Genomic DNA, 19,322 nt, shown 5'->3' with positions numbered 1-19,322 from the left:
TTTCTTTTTCTTTTACGTTTATCTCCTTGTCTGAAGAATAGTTATTTTAAGGATCCACTGGACATCTACCCAGGGGTCTAGTCTAGAAAAGAGTCTGCTAGAAAAGGGCCTAGCAGAAATCTTCAGGAAGAAGTAAAGTCCTCTTCTCTAAGCAGGAACGTGGTACTAGAATAATTCCCTCTTCTCTGAATAGGAACCTTTTGGGGAGTAAGCACATTCTGTTCCGTGGTAATAGAGTTAGAGCTAACTAGATGTAACCTGTTTTTTTACACATTGGGGAAGGAAGGGTGACAGATGATTGTTCTTGAGCAGCAGGTTTGACAAAGAGCAGGGTGAGGAAACATTTGTGATTCTTGTATGTAATCGTGGATTTTGGAGAATTGGACTCTGCTCTGCTAAAGAGATGGGTGGAGGGCTAAAAAATTGAGGGGAAGGTTGGAGGGCATGGGGCATTTGGGGCTGGGATGTCTTAGAGAAGTTTCCGTTGAACTACCTTTTGGTTTTTCTCAGGTCTACCGGAAGGGGGTACTGGAGTAGAAACTTGGTACTTTCACATTCACAGGTGTTGTTTATGTTACTAATATTAATGAGGGAATGTGAAAACCTTTTAAGGGAGGAGGTTTTGGGCATTTGGGATGATAGGTGGGAAGCCCTAGTGGAAGTTGGGGTGGTTTACACTCCTTTAAAGGAGAGAGAGAGAAAGGGAGGGAGAGGGAGAGAGACAGAGGGAGGGGGAGAGAGAGAGAGTATGCTTCTCTCCAGAAGCAGCATGGCTCAATGGAAAGAGCACGGGCTTAGGAGTCAGAGGTCATGGGTTCTAATCCCGGCTCCGACACTTGTCAGCTGTGTGACTTGGGGCAAGTCACTTGACTTCTTGGTGCCTCAGTTACCTCATCTGTAAAATGGGGATTAAGACTGTGAGCCCTACATGGGACAATCTAATTACCTTGTATCTACCCCAGCGCTTAGAACAGTGCTTGGCACATAGTAAGCGCTTAACAAATACCAACATCATTATTATTATTATTGTTCCATGCGTACACATATGGATATGTATTGGTGTACGCACACACACAGACACACTGTACTCTTTGGGGTGAAAGAGCAGAAGTGGCCCTCTGTCTCTGGGTTTGCGTGTGTGTGTGTGTGTGTGTGTGTGTGTGTGTGTGTGTGTATGCTTGTTAGTGTTGAGTTTTACAGAGTGGCATATTCTGAAATAGGCGTTGCCACAAGTGTGAGGGGATTTATATGATAACCACCCCTCTCTGCTTAGTTTAGCTTGAGACGAGCCTTGACATTCTAAAGATCTGTGGGGAAAATCATATCGTTCTGACAACTGCCTCCCTCCTGCCAGTTGGCCTGGGTTCAGCAGCATTTTATAATTGCAAGTGGGATTGGCTATTTTACAATGCATGGTCAATAGCTGAAGAGGAGCAAATCTTGTTGTGCTGCTACAGAGAAAATTGGAATTAGACAAGTGAAATGTATCCATAAACTGCACTTTATAGCTGACCCGAGTCCAGAACTATACTCCAGTTGGCCAATAAACTTAACTGTTGATTTTTGCATTTTATTAACTTATATCTCCCACGATGGAGTAGGTTGGTCTTTATGTTGCTTGAAATGGCTGTGAGATTTAAGAAAAATGTAGTGTGTTCACAAATTCTGATTAAAATTTGGGCAATAAACGTGCCACATGTACAGACTTTGATTCAGATCCTGAAATTGTACTCTTTCCCCTTTCCTGACTAATTAATTTCTAAGTATGGTTTATCCACTGAAAATAAAGGGCTACAGACAAATCAATCTCTCTGTATTTAGTACCATAATCTTGTTCAGTCATCCGTATGCTCATTATTTTATCACAAGGTCAAATGCAAAAAGGCTGTGGTTTTCTGATTATCTTGTTATGTTAGTCTGTCAATTTCCCCCCAAAGTGCTGAGATTGTTCAAAGTTTATTTGGAATTGGTACTAATTGCTACTTATCAGATTAAATCAAAACCTGTCTTCTGTGTATAAAAAAAAGGGAAACAGATCCTGAATAAAATTTGTAGTGGTGAGACTATTAGTATTGACAGTGTTTATAATTTAAAATACAGTTTGAAGGCCAAATTCTACTCTGTGTCGCATACTGGTTAATATGGCTGTAAAGAGGAGATGAATGTGGCTACTTTTCTGAGTCTATTACTCAGGAGGACTGTAAATTTGATTGGCTGTTACAATTCTAGCAGAATCATTCGATTTGAGAGCAATAGAAAGATAAGATATCCAATTACCCAAATGATTTGCAGGGTTAGCCAACGTTGTCATGGAGACACGAGTTGGAACAAATTAAATTTTAAGCAATAAAATAATCTTAAAGCACGTCTGGGAACAAGAAAATTTGGCAGTGGCACTTACCTGAATTGAATCTTAGCTTGACACGATGTTGTTTGACATTGATTTACTGTGGGGGCCTAAACTTTTAAATGGCACAACATTGCCTTTAAGGAAAAAAAAAAGAAAAAAATCTTTACAGCCACTGCAGATCAGTACGTTGAGCATTAGTCTTAAGTAAAAGGGTGTTAAAATTGTGCCAAGGATTAGAGGATTCTTATGTACCATTTCCAAGAAGAGTTTGTATTGAGCGATTGAAAAGCCTTTATAAAAACTGAACTGCTTTAATTGGTTCATACAAAAATGAAGATCTATTTACCAATAACACCTACTTTTAAAAATTGCTGTTCCCCCTTGGATATGAGTGGATGTCAGCAGATGCAGTGGAAATTGTGTGAATATCTTTCTGGGGTGGAGGAGGAGAGGGGCGTAAACTTGCATATATTTGCATGTACGAGTAGAATTTGGCATTCCCTGTGCATTGCCAAAAGCACGATTTCTCTGTGACACAAAACTCTCCCTATTTGTTAAATTTGCTCCATAACTGTGCTCCTTGAAGATTAGTAAACCGTGTTCTAAACTTTAACTGTTGAGCCTACAATCTGATTCCGTAGCAGTCTGGAGTTTAAAAGGTTATTTTCCCTTATTAATGTATCATTTAACTGATTCCTGGCTTGTGACATGGATTTAAAAACAGTTGAGTGCCCCATAAGGAGAGCTTTTTATCCACATGTCTATTAGACAGATGGAGATGAAAATTGGTCTGAGGTCAAGCCATTTGCAGCGTTCTCACAGCCTTCGATTTTCCTCTCCTCTTCGCCACAGATCATCTCAAATGATTCAGTAATGACCAAAAGTGCAACATTGACCTTTATTCCCTGGTGGATTACTGTGTTACACAGGATAAATGGCAGGAAGTCCATTCTGTTCTTCCAGAAGGAATGCAGCATTATTGAGCTGGTCTCCCATGTGGGCAAGGTGCAGAGACAGACCAGAAAACACAATAAATACTTGGGTTAAAATTGGTCATTCATGCTCCAGTAGGCGTGAATTGACATGCCTCTAAATTTATGCGCACTCTATGTGTATGTGGGATAATTAATGTTAGACTAACCAGGAGCCTTAAAGAAACACCCCAAAACCAACTGCACCCACAAACAAACATACTTGGGCTACCACACTTTTTCAGGCCACTTCTGGTAGCAGTGGTTACTTTGGGCAGGGTCAATGGAAACTAGAAGTAAAATGACCCCTACTTTAACATATTATTCTTGGTTCCTCTTTCCCCAGAGGTGCCTAACCATACTTGTCTAATTTCTTTTGGTATATATCCATTTCAGATTGAAGGCTTCTTTGGCTAGCCAGGATGGGGCTCCGGTTGTTTTTTCACATTCCTGGCATTGTTCGGATATATTTATGGACTTCGAAAAAGAAACCCATTCAGGATTTCTTTTCCAGGGATTCATGAATAAGCAGATTCTTTTGACAGTGAATTGGTTGGTTAGTCTTTGGGGGGACAGTGCTAGTTGTCTAATAGAGGCTAAGCCTTTCTCACTCTGTTATCAGGTTCAAGGATCTTGTTTTTAAAAGACTTGATTTGCATGTATTGTGACCCCTTAGCCTGTTTCCTATATTTACTTTGATCCCCTAAAAGGGATATTCATTTGGATAATAACCCTGGATTAAGTGGCTTTCAATTCAATCTACTGCTCATAATGCCAGTATTTCTTATGAGTTCCTGGAACATGTATTTTCCCAGATAATCCTAGATTGGAGAACCGTATTAAAATTTTGGTGTAAGTCTTCTCACTCCCTTCCCTTCTACTCTCAACCTTCACATCATTCAGCAAGTTCACAATGCTATTGTCTAAACCTCTCTCCTCAAATCTTTACCCTGACTTTTCTGCTGTGCCTCTAAATCAAGTCCCCACTCCAAACCACTCCTCAATAGGCGGAGATAATTTAGGGTGTTAATTCTAAAGCAGTGATACGGTTTTTAGGTTCACATAGCACCCTTAGGTCATTCACAACAAAAATGTCCCAAGTCTCTCTTGAGCATCCAGGAGGCAGGTTTGTAACATTGAGTCCACAGAAAAAACAGCATCTTTCATCATCAGTGGTATTTATTGAGTGTTTACTATGGGCAGAGCACTGTACAGAGCACCTGGGGAGAGCCCAGTGTAACAGAGTTGGTAGACCCATTTTGTGAGCAGAGTGAGCTTACAGTGTAGTGTCTTCTGACTCGAACTCTGAAATATAATTGGGGGAGGGGGGACGAGTAGGAGGCTAAGAGACTCTTTTACCATCATTTCCCTTAGCACCCTATAAGTGAGACAGTGACCATGGCATCACACTCAAGTTTTGCAGAATCCCAGCAAGGACCCAAAACATCAATAGGAGAAATGTACTCATCAGCTGTAAAAATCTTTCCAACACAAGAGTCACACAGAATTAGTCACTCGCATCCCCTGAATTCTCAACCTCTCAATACCTATGGTGAAATATGCCCCACAGCCAAAACCAAAGCCCTTAAAAGTCTGAATAGCTCAACTAATCAGAACATAAGTCACCAATTACTGATGATCATAATTTTTTATGTTCTATCTCCTCATCATTTGGCAGCCTCCTAAAGCATTCTAATATCCATCACTTTTGAGCTGTCTCCAATTGGATGCAGTTTTGCATCTAACTACTGATCTTTCACAGACCGTAGCTCCGCTGAAAGCAAGGAGGGGTTAAAAAAAAAAAGGGCTTCGTTGAAAGCTGCTTGGGCAGAGACAGCAATACTAATTGCCCACATTCTCTCTGGCTCACTGGCAAGGCAGATTGCAGGGGCCTGCATCTCATGAGAAAGCTCTTGTAGCATCTCGAGTGCCCTTAATTGTTTATGTTCTTAATGCAGAGCCTCTTGAATGCATTCATTTTTAATAGCAGGCTTGAGTGTGGGGCCTATCAAAGAATGACAAAGCAACTCCATTCACTGATTCTTGCTACTGCAATGACGGTCTTTTGATTTATTTGCAAATGACAAGCTTGGCAGGCCCCTGACTCCAAGCTGCCCTCCTTTTTTTTTTTTAAAGCATCATTAAAATGAACATGAAGGAATTCAGCTGCATTTTGCAAAATATAGTTGAGTCTGTGAATTTGTAATTTTTTTTGGTCTTGGTTCCTCCTAATTAAATGATTTAAATGTTTTGACCCAACTGTTGCCAAGCACGAGTATTCGTGCTTTAATTTATCATTTTGGTAAAGTTGCATCCTTGACAAATTGACAGAGGCAAAGCAGCTGTTTCAGTGCCTAAACAGCAGATTCCCATTATTCTGATACCCTCGTGAAAAGGTTCAAGGAGTGCTTGTACACAGTCTTATTGATTTGTTCCATGTCATAAGACAGTCTGGTTGTTTTATGAAAAAAAAAACCACCCACAAACAAAAAACCAAAAATGCAAAACAACAACAAAAAACCATTCAGGGTGTTTAATGCTGGTGCATTCTGGGCAGAGCAGGCGTATTTCAATGCACCTTTCTAAAAGGTGAACAGTGGAACGGAACGTAATGAAATGATTTCTTGTTTGTTCGAGGAAGGTTAAACTGAAGTCTTTTCCTGAACACACCCATTCATACCCACACCTTCACACACCTTTTGTTCATAAATAGGCCATCTCTATTTCAAGTGTTCAAGTTATAGATCAAATTTACAGTTATAGATCAAAAACAATTACTCTCCGCCCCCAAAGCCTTACGGAAGCCACGTCTCCTCCAAGACGCCTTCCCTGACTAAGCCCTCCTTTCCTCTTCTCCCACTTCCTTCTGTGTCACCCTGACTTGCTTCCTTTATTAATCGCCCTCCTCTCCCCCACCCGCCCACCACAGTCCCACAGCACGTATGCACATATCTGTAATTGATTTATATTAATGCCGGTCTCCCCCTCTAGACTGTAAGCTCGTGGTGGACAGGGAATGTGTTTGTTCATCATTATATCGTACTCTCCGAAAGGCTGAGAACAGTGGTCTGCACACAGTACGCACTCAATAAATCCGATTGAATGAATGAATTAAAGGCCATTTTATTAAAAAACAACAATAAACAAAAACAGCACTCTTAGCTTCACCGTTAGAATGTAGGCTCCTTGAACGCAGGGTCCAAGTCCGAGTTCTGCTAGTCTCTCAAGCATTCAGTCTAGTGCTCTGCGCACAGTAGGTGGTAAGTACTATTAATTGAGGTGAAGTTATTCTCAAATCTGAAAGGGGTAACTCAACAGACTTGATATCATTCATTCATTCAATAGTATTTATTGAGCGCTTACTATGTGCAGAGCACTGTACTAAGCGCTTGGAATGTACAATTCAGCAACAGATAGAGACAGTCCCTGCCCAGTGACGGGCTTACAGTCTAAACGGGGGAGACAGACATCAGAGTAAAGCAGAACAAAACAAAAACAAGACAACATTATCAAGAGAGAATCAAGGGGATGTACACCTCATTAACAAAATAAATAGGGTAATAAATAATATAATATATACAAATGGGTAATACACAATATATACAAATGATAAATAATATATACAAATGTCATTTTCCTGACTCCACCTGCTTTGTTAGCAGTCATAGCCAAATCAACCCCCTTGGCCAGTGGACGAAAGGAATATTTGCTGCCTTTCATTTCACTCATTTAGTAGTATTTATTGCGCAGGGCACAACACAAGTTAAAAAAGACTTTTGTTCTGCCCTCCCAAGTGCCTGGTACAAGCACTAGCCTCAAGGAACTTTTTTTATTTTAATGGTATTTGTTAAGCACTTACTATGTGCCAGGCATTGTACTAAGCGCTGGAATAGATACAAACTGATCAGGTTGGACAGTCCCTGTCCCACATGGGGCTCACAGACTTAATCCCCATTTTACAGACGAGGGAACCGAGGCCCAGAGAAGTGAAAGGACTTGCCCAAGGTCACAGAGTAGACAGGATTAGAACCCAGGTCCCTCTGACTCCCAGGCCCATGCTCTATCCACTAGGTCATGCTGCTTACAATGCCTGCGACTATCCATTGTGCAAGGAATGGAAAGCATTACTCTAAATTGTGCCAACAGCCTGTGACCTTAGCCTTTCTGTGCCTGTTTCCTCACCTGTAAAATGGGAAATGTGTCCAACCTGATTATCTTGTGTCTACCCCAGTGCTTAGTATGGTGCTTGGTACATAGTAAGTACTTAACAAATACCCCAATCATACTTAAATAGTGAGCCGGAAGCGGGCAGGGAGTGTGTCTGACCCGATTAACTTGCAGCCACCCCATTGCTTAGAGTACTGCTTGTAAGCTCTGAATAATAAATACCTCAAGTATTATTATAATTACTCCATCTTGTGCAGGCATCCTGATGATTTAAGGTATTCCTCCAATAGACAGCTGCTGCTATAGGGTGCTGATGGTTCTATACTGCCCTCCTTAACCTTCTGCCTGTCTTGATTCTAGGGACTGCCCCAAAGCCCTACAAGATGGAAAGGGGAGAAGATGAAGTGTCAAGGGAGGGAGGGAGATGCATCATGGCCTAGTGGATAGAGCATTGCCCTGGGAGTCAGAAGGACCTGGATTCTTATCCCGGCTCCACCGCTTGTCTGCTGTGTGACCTTGGGCAAGTCACTTCACTTCTCTGTGCCTCAGTTACCTCATCTGTAAAATAGGGATTAAGAATGTGAGCCCCATGCGAGACAGGGACTTGGTCCAATCTGATTAGCTTGTATCTATCCCAGCACTTAGTACAGTGCCTGGCACATAGTGAGCACTTAACAAATACCTTTTTTTTAAATAAAAGGGAGGGGGGAGGCTGACAGGGATGCAAACTGGAAAAACCCCAGGTGCTGTCTTACCCAGATGGACATACTGACATCAGGGTTCCTTGAATACTAAAGTAGGAATAATGATGGGTCATTCCCAAAGTATTAGTTTTGTCTGCAGAAGGCAGTCCCAATAGCTTGTTCCATGTCAATTTGGTTGATAAGAAATCTAGTTACCAAAAAATTGATTTATTTAGTTCATTTGGTATGGTTAGATTAATTTTTTCCCTCAATTTGGTTTTACCTCTTGACCGACAAGAAGCCCAAAGACAACCAAGGGTATTTGCCAGCCCAAAAACAAAAAACCCTCTATGCAACCAACGGTTTTCTTTGGCAACACCAAGCTAAATGAGGCCACTGAATTATGCTACCTAGACAGCACATCTTCGATAAAAGCCAAAGTGGAAGAAAATTTTGGGGAGAGACAATGGTTCGGCATGACTTTGTTCTCAAAAGACGCTGCAGAAGCTGGGATATGAAGGAAGGGGAAACCTGTGAAGTGAGACTGATGTTGCTTCAATCTTCAGAAGTAGTGACACTCTGGGGTGGCATGATTTAAGTGTAGAGGTCAGAAGAGAACAGGGCAAAAAGGACCGATAATAGCTTTGCTTATGCACCGAACTAAACGCCTGAGAAGTATAAAACAAGAAATGACATGTTCCCTGCCCACAAGGAGCTTACACTCTTATGGGGGAGGCTTACATTAAAAAGCTTCCAAACAGAGTAATCAAATAATTCAAGGTTCAAGTGAATAAAGCTGCCTGCAAAAGTCCTGAGGATGGGTATAAAATAAGTGCATGAGTGCTGGAGGTTGCTGGTGGATTTGTACAATTTGGGGGAGGTTTGTTGGAGGAGGTGGGATTTTAGGAAGACTTTAAGCAAAATTTTAAACTTCCACTTTTTATAAGGTAGCAACTTCCAGATTGGCATAAGGGAAATCACTAAGAACACTGTTATGGGCATCAGTTCGGGAGCTCAAGGGTTATGTTGGTCTCCCTTCTGTATCTTACTAAGCAGCCTTCGGACTGGGGGGCTTCTCTCATCTTTTCTTCAGGCCCTCAGAAGAAAAGCATTTTAGATCGACATTGTTATTCTCCAGCAACACAGATCTGTTTCATACCAGACCCTGATCAGCTTGAACTTTGTTATTGATCATTGCAAGAAGCTCCATGAGGGCAGGGTTCATGTCTACCAACTATCTTGTACTCTGCCACTGGTCTGCTGTGTAATCTTGGGCAAGTCACTTAATCTCTGTGTGTCAGAGCTTCTTCACTGTAGTTACCCCAGTACTTGATACAGTGCCTGGCATACAGTCAGCACTTAATGAACATTATACCTAACTCTATTCTCTAGTCTCCAAATACTATCCGCCTGTGACAAGGGCAGGTATTAGGTTACACCCACCCATCAATTGGCTGATTGTTAGAGGGGCTGGAATAATTTTAAGGATCAAACATCAAGTTGGGAGTACAGTTTTTTGATGTAGATAAGAGGCTTGAGGAAGGCTCTTTTCCCATCACTTGTCCCCTTTGGGGTCAGGCTTTTGGGGGCCCTGAAGAAGAAAAGCTTTCCTCATTGAGAGTTGGGATGATTGGGAGAACAGATTATTGGAATGATATTTCTAAAGCCAGGAACAGTAACAGCAACATCATTATTGAGAGCCTAGTGTGAGCAGAGAACCAGAGCAGAAACTTCTGTTGCATATGCCAAACGTTTAGTGCAGTGTGTCGCATTCAGTGGGAGCTCAATAAGTGCCATTCAAAATTGTAATTGTGTTCGTTAAGCACTTAGTATGTGCTGTGTGCTGGGGTAAGTACAGTACAATCAGATCATATCATTATTTCTACTTAAGCGGGTGCAAAAGGGAGGCAGCACCAAAAACATTTGATAAACTCGTTTCTACTTACTGAACAAAGAGTACCCAACCCAAGATTTTATCCCGTTATGGCCCTGAGGAAGGGTAAGCATGACGGCATTCTTCTTAGGGCATGGGTTCAGTCAAGAGGTTGATAGGTATTTTGGAAGGAGTTACAAGACGGACAGTTTGAGCCAGAATTTGACCTAGGTTAAACTGTTGCAATCTTAGTTTAATACAGGAACACATCATTCCCTGAACATTTGGACTAATCCAGCACTCCGAGGTAGCAAAGCTTTGGGTGACGTTCCAGACAACAAAAGAAACTTTTGCCTAGTGCCTCAGTAACCCGTTACCAGCCTCCCCTCTCCCCACCATCCCCACTCCCTGGCTTAACCCCCAGACCGCCTCTTCCATTATCGCTTCACTAGGGCAGAAGGTGACCTGGCACTTTTTAACCTCCTTCCACTGTCCCTTTCAAGCTAACAACCTCTGTCCCTATACCTCTCCCGCTTAGAAAGTTCTTCACTTTCCACCCCCACTTAACCATTTATGAGATTCCAGCAGTGCCACTTAGTTTCTTTTTTTTCCCCTCCCCAAACCAATTAAGAGGGTTCAGCAAAATGTAAATAGGTTTTGACCACAGTGAGCTTTAAGCAAATAATTAAATTACTGTAATAAAACTTGCAAAGTTAGTAAAGAAATTCACATAAATAGAAGTACAGTAGGCTTTAGCTCTAATGTATTGAAAGGTTACTTCCAGGGTTTTGTCTAGAAGTTGAGGCAGATTTTCCATAGGAATCGGTCTAAGTAGGTTAATGAAGTTAGTGAATAGCGTAATGTATTCACAATCAACTGAACTATAAGTGTTAAGCGGAGTTGGTAAATAGGGCCAGGGCATCAATACTGAAAGAGCACTAATTTGCAGTGGGTTAAATAGGGGGGTGGCGGTGGCTGCCTATCCAGCTTTCTGAAGCTGTCCTGTGGCATTTGAAGATGGTGCTAGTAGCCGTGGAACTATGATCTGTAGGTGCTATGATTGATATAAATTGATCTTCAGTAGGCTAGGCCCATCCATAGATCGGAGGAAAGTTTCTAGAACAAAAAAACAACTCAGTCCTTGGGACCCATCAATCAGTCTATCAATCAATGGTATTTTTCGAGCACCTAATATCTGTCTCCCCCTCTAGACTGTAAGCTTGTGGGCAGGGAATGTTTTGACCAACTCTGTATGCTGCTCTCTTAAATGCTTAATCCGATGCTCTGCACACAACAAGCACTTACTAAGTACCATTGACTTATTGAGCACTGTACTAAGTGCTTGGGTAAGTACGGTATAATAGAGCTGGTAGACACCTTCCCTGCCCACAGAGAGCTTGCCAGAGGGAAAGATGTTTTAAATGGGATATCAGTCACTCATTTGGTGACATGAGTTGGAGCACAGCCAGTCATAGGGGAGGATCTGGGCAAGAAGGCGGGGACTGGGAAAATGGTGAGAAGTTGTCTTCAGGAAGTTAGAGACATTCAGATGCCAGCTGTTTCTGGCAGGCTTAATACATTTTGGTGTGCACTTCCAGGTGTGCATAACTGGCTTTGACCAAATGTACAGATGTGATACAGTGATGTTGGTCAGGAATTATCCATGTGTGCTCAAGAATGGCATTCCTTAATTTTTATATTGGTCCAATTCCCAACACCCAAGTCACATCAGCCCAACTGCTACCCCTAGCACTTATACCTATCCTCAAGGGTTTATGTATATGTGAATATTCAGTGGTGCATTCGATTATTCTAATTTATCCTGGTATTTCATCTTGCCACTCTTTGTAAATGTTTTGTGTGTGTGTGTCTGTGTGTGTGTGTCCCAGTTGGATTGTGAGATCTTGTGGGCAGGGAACAGTTGCTTACCTTCTGTTGTAATTTACTAAGCACTAATAATTATACTGGCAATAATAATAATAAAAAAATTTAATAATGTTGGTATTTGTTAAGCGCTTACTATGTGCAGAGCACTGTTCTAGTGATGTTGGTATTTGTTAAGCGCTTACTATAATAATGTTGGTATTTGTTAAGCGCTTACTATGTGCAGAGCACTGTTCTAAGCGCTGGGGTAGACACAAGGGAATCAGGTTGTCCCATGTGGGGCTCACGGTCTTCATCCCCATTTTACAGATGAGGGAACTGAGGCTCAGAGAAGTTAAGTGACTTGCCCAAAGTCACACAGCTGACAAGCGGCAGAGCTGGGATTCGAACCCATGACCTCTGACTCCAAAGCCCGTGCTCTTTCCACTGAGCCACGTTGCTTCTCTGAAAGTGGTTACTGTCATTTAGTAACCACTTACTATGTGCCAAGCGTTGAGGCGGAGACAAGATTATTGGAATAGAGACAATCCCTGCCCCACATAGGGCTCTAATCTCTCTCATCCCCATTTTACATATGAGGAAATTGAGGCCCATAGAGGTTAAATGACTTGTCCAAGGTCACACAAACCACTAGCAGAGCTGGGACTAGAGAACTTGGGTTTCTTGACCTCCAGTCTCATGCTCTGTCCACTAGGCCATGCTGCTTTGCCCTCAGTAGCCACTACTACTACTCTACTACTGCCACCTGGCCTTACACCTTGGGGACAGATTCTTGCCCTTGCTACCAGCAGAACCAAGGACTGACTATAAATCCTGTCATGTAGCAGGGATCATGTCCTTCTCTCCTTCTCATTAAGGATCTTAAACTGTTGGGCAGAGCCTCACCTCCCCCTGCCAGATTAGCAGACAGTTTGTTTACAGATGAAGTCCTGGTGAAGGCTGGATTGGCATTTAGGTTTATTATATGTCTGGGCAAACAGAGGTCCTGCTTAGACCATGTTTTAGTAATCTGTTAACTATTTGTTAGTGTGAAATTGTGAAATTCAGCAAGCTCCATGCTTTTGGAAGGAGAGTAGAGCTTTCTCAGCGCTATTAACTTAGTAAGTAACCACTAAATCTTACAGCTTCAGTGTTCATGCCATTCCTCTTGCCGGACTGTGTCACCGTGTTCCCCAGCTCACTTGCTGTTCCCCAGCTCACTTGCTAATCACGTCCCTCTCCACAATCACAGCCCCGCTAAAGCCTGCTTCCCAGGCTATCTCTGCCTCCTACTTAGATGGTGAGCCAATCAATCACTGGTATTTATTGAGCACTTACTGTGTGCAGAGCACTGTACTAAGAGCTGGAAGAGAACAATACAACAGAACTGAGACACGGTCCCTGCCTATAATGAGTTTATAGTCTAGAGGGGGAGACAGGCATAAATATGAATAAAATGAGCCCCACTTTGGACAGGGACTGTGTCCCACCGGATTATCTTGTATCCACCCCCCAGTACAGTGTTTGTTTGGCACATGGTAAGCACTTAGTACCACAGTGATCAGTTAATGGTATTTATTGAGCACTTACTACGTGTTGAGCGCTGTACTAAGTGCTTGAGAGAGTACAATACAACAGAATTAGCAGACATGTTCCCTGCCCATAAAGAGCCCATTATTCCTATTCTTTTCTTCCCCACTCCCTGTTCATACTAACCATCCCTACTAACCATCCCAGCACTTAAGTGGGTATCTCTGCAAATCTGTTCTACCTATTTATTAATAGGCAATCCATTTTTATGGTACTTGGCTGTTTCATATGCTTCTGAAAATTATCCTATCTTCCTCTTAATTATAAACTCTTTGGGCAAGGACCTTGATTTCTTTGTGAATTCCTGCCAATCAATCAAGCAGTGATGGTATTTATTGAGTGCTGACTGAGGGCAGAGCACTATACTGTATTGGGAGGGTACAATGCAAGAGAATTGGTATACACATTCCCTGACCACAAGGAGTTTACAGTCTAGAGAGGGAGACAAACGTTCAGATAATTATGCATATGTACATAAAGACTGTGGGATTAAGGGCAGGGTGAATATCAGGTGTTTAGAAAGTATTCCCAGCACCCAGTACAGTGCTTTTCACTAAGGACCTCAGTAAATACCACTGATGAGGAATTCTTAGGCTCCACCTATTCAATGGGATTACTATTTGGCACCTCCTACCCTCTTTGTTAGAGTGTAATATTAAAAAAAATATGACCAGTATTTGAAATATAGTTTCATCCCACCAGAGGAAAAACAGTAGGAGTAAGAGGGTCTGTTTTAATTGACACTAAGGTATCCAAGTCATATTTTAGCCTCACCATGTAAATGTTTTGTTTTTACAGACTGAAATCGCCAAGAGGTTGAATACAATTTGTGCACAAGTCATCCCGTTTCTGTCTCAGGAAGTAAGTAAAACTGTTCAGCTGTTAAAGTGCAATTATGTTGCTCCTCTGTTTGCAAATTAGCTAGTTTTAAGATGTTAATTTTATCACCACGCACAAGTGTGAGGAACATCTGTTACAGCTGAAGTGTGTAAACCCCCTGCTATTCGGTCTAACAGATCTGAGGGCAAACTGCAGAACTGGTGACAATAGCTCAACTTCAAATTAATTCTTTTCAGAAGAAAACTGCAAAATGACTATCAAGATAAGGCTTTTGTTTTCTTTGAGAAGCAGTACTAGCTTGACAGCTACCAATCACTCAGTCCTTCTACAGTTCTACTTAAATGGAAAGTTTGGCCTTTAAAGGAAAAAAAAGTGGCTCCATTGAGTTTTATTTTTCACGGGTGGGTAGGGAGATAATTCCTCACTGTCCCTGAGGTAGGACTCAGAGCTGACAGGTATGATTCAGGATATTAAGCATGGAGTCTTAGGAATGATGGTAATGATTGCGGTATTTGCATCGCACTTACTATGTGCCAAGTTGGATGCTAAGCATTGGGGAAGATGTAAGCAGACACGGGCTCACAGTCTATGGGAAGCCATAGATGTCTAGAATTTTGTCTAAGATGGTTTTAGAGGCTTGGAAGATGCCTTTCCAGAAGTGAAATATGTGATGATGGAATTCTTTCTGAAGACCACACAGTTCTTTAGATTAAGCATCAGGTGTGGCCAGCTTTGCATCTGAAATCTAGTGAACCTTTGCTGACTGTTCCTGCTTCTCTTGTGAGATGTGTGGCCTGTCATTAGCTTTAATATCAGTCCCTCCTGGTAGAAGCCAGTGGCTGAAGTCCTGGGTGCCAGTTTTCATATTTGCACACCGGAAGGTTAAATGGACCTTAGTGTCCTTTCAACATTAATGTGCTTTCCAACCCTTTATCCAGTGAGGCCTTCTTCATTCGGGCCACCTCCCTCTTCCTTCTGAAGAATGGCACCGTACTCCTCCAGCTACCTAACAACTTCACACATTTTTAATTTACCAAGATGATGCTAATATTCCAAATATGAAGCAGTGTAGCCTATTGGAAAGAGCACGGGCCTGGGAGTCAGGGGGACCCGGGTTCTAATTCCAGCTCTGCCACTTGCCTGCTGTGTGACCTTGGGCAAGTCACTTAAATTCCTGGTGCCTCCGTTTCCTCATCAGAAAAATGGGAATTCAATACCTGTGCTTCCTCCTACTTAGACTGCGAGCCTCATATGGGACCTGAATATCTTGTACCTACCCCAGCGCTTAGCGCAGTGCCTGGCACATAGTAAGTACTTAACAAACACCACTGTTATTGAGTAGTGGTATGTCCGAGTGGATAGAACACAGGCCTGGGAGTCAGAAAGACCTGGGTTCGTTCTAATCCCACCTTTGCCACTTGTCTGCTCTGTGACCTTGGGCAAGTCACTTAACTTCTCTATGCCTGTTACCTCATCTGTAAAATGGGGATTAAGACTGTGAGCCCTATGTGGGACAGGGACCATGTCCACCCAATAAGCTTGTATTTGCTCCAATGCTTAGTATGGTGCCTGGCACAAAGTAAGCACTTAAATGCTTGTTGAGTGCTTATTGAGCTATTGAGCACTCAGGAGAGTCCAGTCCAACAGAATTAGCAGACATGTTCCCTGCCCAGAATGAGTTTACAGTCTAGAGGGGGAGACAAAAATTAATAGGAATAAATAAGTAATTTATAATATATGATTTAAAGGGAAATGGGGTGTTCTTTGGTTCATCCTTTGCCTAGAGGGTCGCAGTTCTTAGATGGCTTTCAATTGCCTCCAAAAGCATTGTGTCAGGATCGCTCTGGGCCTGGATTTAGTGCATCCAAAAGAGACTTCCCTCCTTCACTTTTTTTTTAAAATGGTATTTATTAAGCGCTTACTGTGTGTCAATCCCTGCTCTAAACACCGGGGTAGGTACAAGATAATCAGGTTGGACAGAGTCCCTGTCCCACAAAGGACTCAGTGTCTAAGAGGGAAGAGGATTTTCACAGATGTGGTAACTGAGACCCAGGGAAATGAAGTGACTTGCCCAAGGTCACACAGTGGCAAATGGTGGAACGGGGACTGGAACCCAGGCCCTATGACTCCCAGGGCCCAGGCTCTTTCCACTGAGCCACACTGCTTCTCATGCGTTCTGTGGAACGCATGCATTCCGTGGAACGCACCTGACCCTTAGGTATGTCCTTAGATGGGAGAGGTTTAGGAAGGTCCAGGGAGAACTCTTGCTTGACTTGTAAGTTTAATAGCTCCTCATCTCTTTTTGTGTCCTTGAAAGCACCAGCAACAAGTGGCCCAAGCTGTTGAGCGTGCCAAGCAAGTGACCATGGCTGAGCTGAATGCCATCATCGGGGTACGTGGCCTTCCAGGTCTACCTCCTACAGTGTGTATAACCAGCTTTCATTTCTTCTTGCTTTGGTAGTTTAAGTTAAGAATGTGATTGTTTGAAATTTGATGTTCCGGGAGATATGCGGAGGCTCAGGAGGACAGTTGGGAAGGGGAGGTTGTTGGAGGTGGGAAAGCTAGCTCTAATGGAATTTTAACTGGGTCCTTGTGTACCCTTGCTGGGGCAAACCTTTTTATACTGCATTAGTTGATCAGTATCAAACACTTCCAAATGGGTGGACTTTTGATGGTTCATTTCTCCCCTACCTACAGCGTGGGATCATGAGTTTAGACCCCAGCTCACTATTGTTCCAGTTCATTTCGTTATCTCTCCCTTTGCTTTCTGCTTTTCAAGGTACTTGCAACCTGTATAACTATTCACTCTTCTGCCTCTTTTTTTTTCTTCCTTGTGCCTCTTTCATGAATTTCAAAATGGCCTGTCAATGAAAATAAATTTCTATTGCTTTGGGAGAAGTGTTAATTGTCTGACGTAGTGTTCTAATAGCCTTTCACCAAGTTTTTGCTTTTAAATATGCTGAGATCAGTTCACACTCGTTGCTTGTGACCGACTGTCAATCACAAGTCATTTGCTTTGCATTAATGAACCTGGTGAACCATGCACTCTTTCCTCTGCATGAGTTCATTTCCCCGCCACAAAGTCTAGAGTTTCTCTCATGTTTTCGGCCCATCCAGACTAAGTGAAAGAAGTAGCCGCAACAAGGAGCTGTTCTTTCTGATTTTATTCATATGTGAGTGCCTTGAGCAGATTCAAATTACTCATTTATCAATTTATGTTAATTGCTTGTGAGAAGATGCCCTGCTGGTCTTTATAGTTCCCTCAGACACTTTGTAATGATAATTAGACATGCTGCTGTACGGATTAACAGTGCCATAGTCCAATGACGTCTACAGACAATGGAACCAGTTAATCCATCTGTGCTTAAAATTACATCCCAACTGGAGATGGAGAAAAAACATAAGAGCGAGGGAGGATTAAAAGAATGAGCCTCAGCTTGAAAACTCTCCTTTCATCAGTTTCTCAATTGCAGATCTGCAGTCGGTTTGCCTGTGGTAAGCTATTGGCAGTCAATTAGGTGAAATAAACTAGGAGGGTGACCTTCATTTCCTTTTAATAGCTTTTTCCTCCCCGAAATCGGGAGCTTCAGTGGATTTTCAGCTTAAATTTTATTCAAGCTGCTTTATTACACTTGACAGCTTAGCTTTGCATAAACAATCTCCCTCCCCTTCTCTTTCCACAAATCCATCCTTGCTTTCCCCTCAGCCCCCGCTCCACCCCCCCCCCCCGACTTTAGTATCAATTTTTGACTGTTACTTAGTTGGCTTTCTAATCACATTCAACAGAAAATACAATTACATCTGCATTTGTCTTCGGTCCCCTTTTCTTGGTAATGAATTGCTCTAGTCCGCAGATCAAATCAAATATTCACATGGTACTCTTACATGAAAGATGTTTGATTAGCCAACGACTAGTAGTGGATTGTACTTGTAGTTTGAGAATGAACTTGCTTCCCAGAGAGCTTGAGGATGGGAAACCCTGTTTAGAATAAAAAGAAAATATATGCAAAGCCCCTCACAAATAGCAGGCTGAACTTAGAGGAACATAATTGGATTCCTATAGAGTCTAAATTCGCCCAAATAACCTTGAGGGCACACCTTTCCTTATATATGCCTGTCTGCCCTGATTCCTTCTTTGAAAGCAGCTGATTACTTAGCATTGAGAGCCTGGCAAAAGAGGAAAACAAATATTCAACAACAGCCCCCATTTTGACTTCAGTTAAAATGATTCTAGCCCAGAAACTCCTTTGGAGGTAAGAATGTCCTGCTTCGTTTTTTATGAACCCTTTACGTGAAAAATAAAAAACGAGTGGACGTTTTCTTTGATGGAGGATGACACATTTAGTTTTTGGAAGAAAGAAACGCTTCTCTTTTTCATAATAAGGATCATTACATCAATTTAACTTTACTCGAAGCTCAGTGTGGGAGCGAAGATTCGTGCATTAGGGAGAGCACAGACTTGTGCTAACTGCAGGTCTTCACTGTACATGGATCTGTTAACTTTGTAATTGATATTTTTAGGTCTGTGTATTAATGTATGTCAGAGCGATCTTTTATAGTTTGGCATGATCCATAATTATCCTATGCCACACAATACGTTTCATGCTCTGACATATGCTTGATTTTCCTTGAAAGGGATTGTGTGCATCCTGGAAAATCGGAGTAGCATAAAATTGGGTTGACAATTCAGTGGACCTGTGCACCCCTTCATTGAACATGCAGTGTGTCAACCTGTCTCCCCAGAGGGGAGGCAGCATCGGGAGACTGTCTGTTCCTACAAGCAGCAGCTGCACTGAAAGTTTGATAGCAGCTGTCAGTATTGTTCAGGGACAGACTTAGTGTACAGAACAATAGGAGGGGCCATGCTCTTAAACTGCAGCGTCTTTCAGGCTAAGAAAAGAAATAGTAATTTAACGGTTTAGACATCTATTACCAGTGTGAAAGATCATGAAAGAGGCCTCTTTAAAATGCGGATGAGCCAAAAC

At 42.2% G+C, this 19,322-nt stretch overlaps 1 protein-coding gene across 4 annotated transcripts in view; it reads left to right on the top strand.

Annotated features, from left to right (window-relative positions):
* LOC100080169 (transducin-like enhancer protein 1) overlaps positions 1–19,322 on the top strand; it is a 95,367-nt gene that overhangs the window by 16,552 nt on the left and 59,493 nt on the right. For 2 of the 4 annotated variants that reach the window (XM_029056098.2, XM_029056100.2), the window contains exons 5-6: positions 14,296–14,358; positions 16,655–16,759. In XM_029056098.2, coding sequence (XP_028911931.1) covers positions 14,296–14,358; positions 16,655–16,759 — 168 coding nt within the window. The remainder of the gene's footprint in view (positions 1–14,295; positions 14,359–16,654; positions 16,760–19,322) is intronic. The other 2 variants (XM_029056101.2, XM_029056099.2) reach the window with 1 other exon arrangement.

The sequence above is a fragment of the Ornithorhynchus anatinus genome, chromosome X5 (assembly GCF_004115215.2).
Source record: "Ornithorhynchus anatinus isolate Pmale09 chromosome X5, mOrnAna1.pri.v4, whole genome shotgun sequence".
Taxonomy (NCBI): domain Eukaryota; kingdom Metazoa; phylum Chordata; class Mammalia; order Monotremata; family Ornithorhynchidae; genus Ornithorhynchus; species Ornithorhynchus anatinus.
The sequence above is the reverse complement of the archived record's forward strand: the minus strand, read 5'-3'. Positions and strand labels throughout refer to the sequence as shown.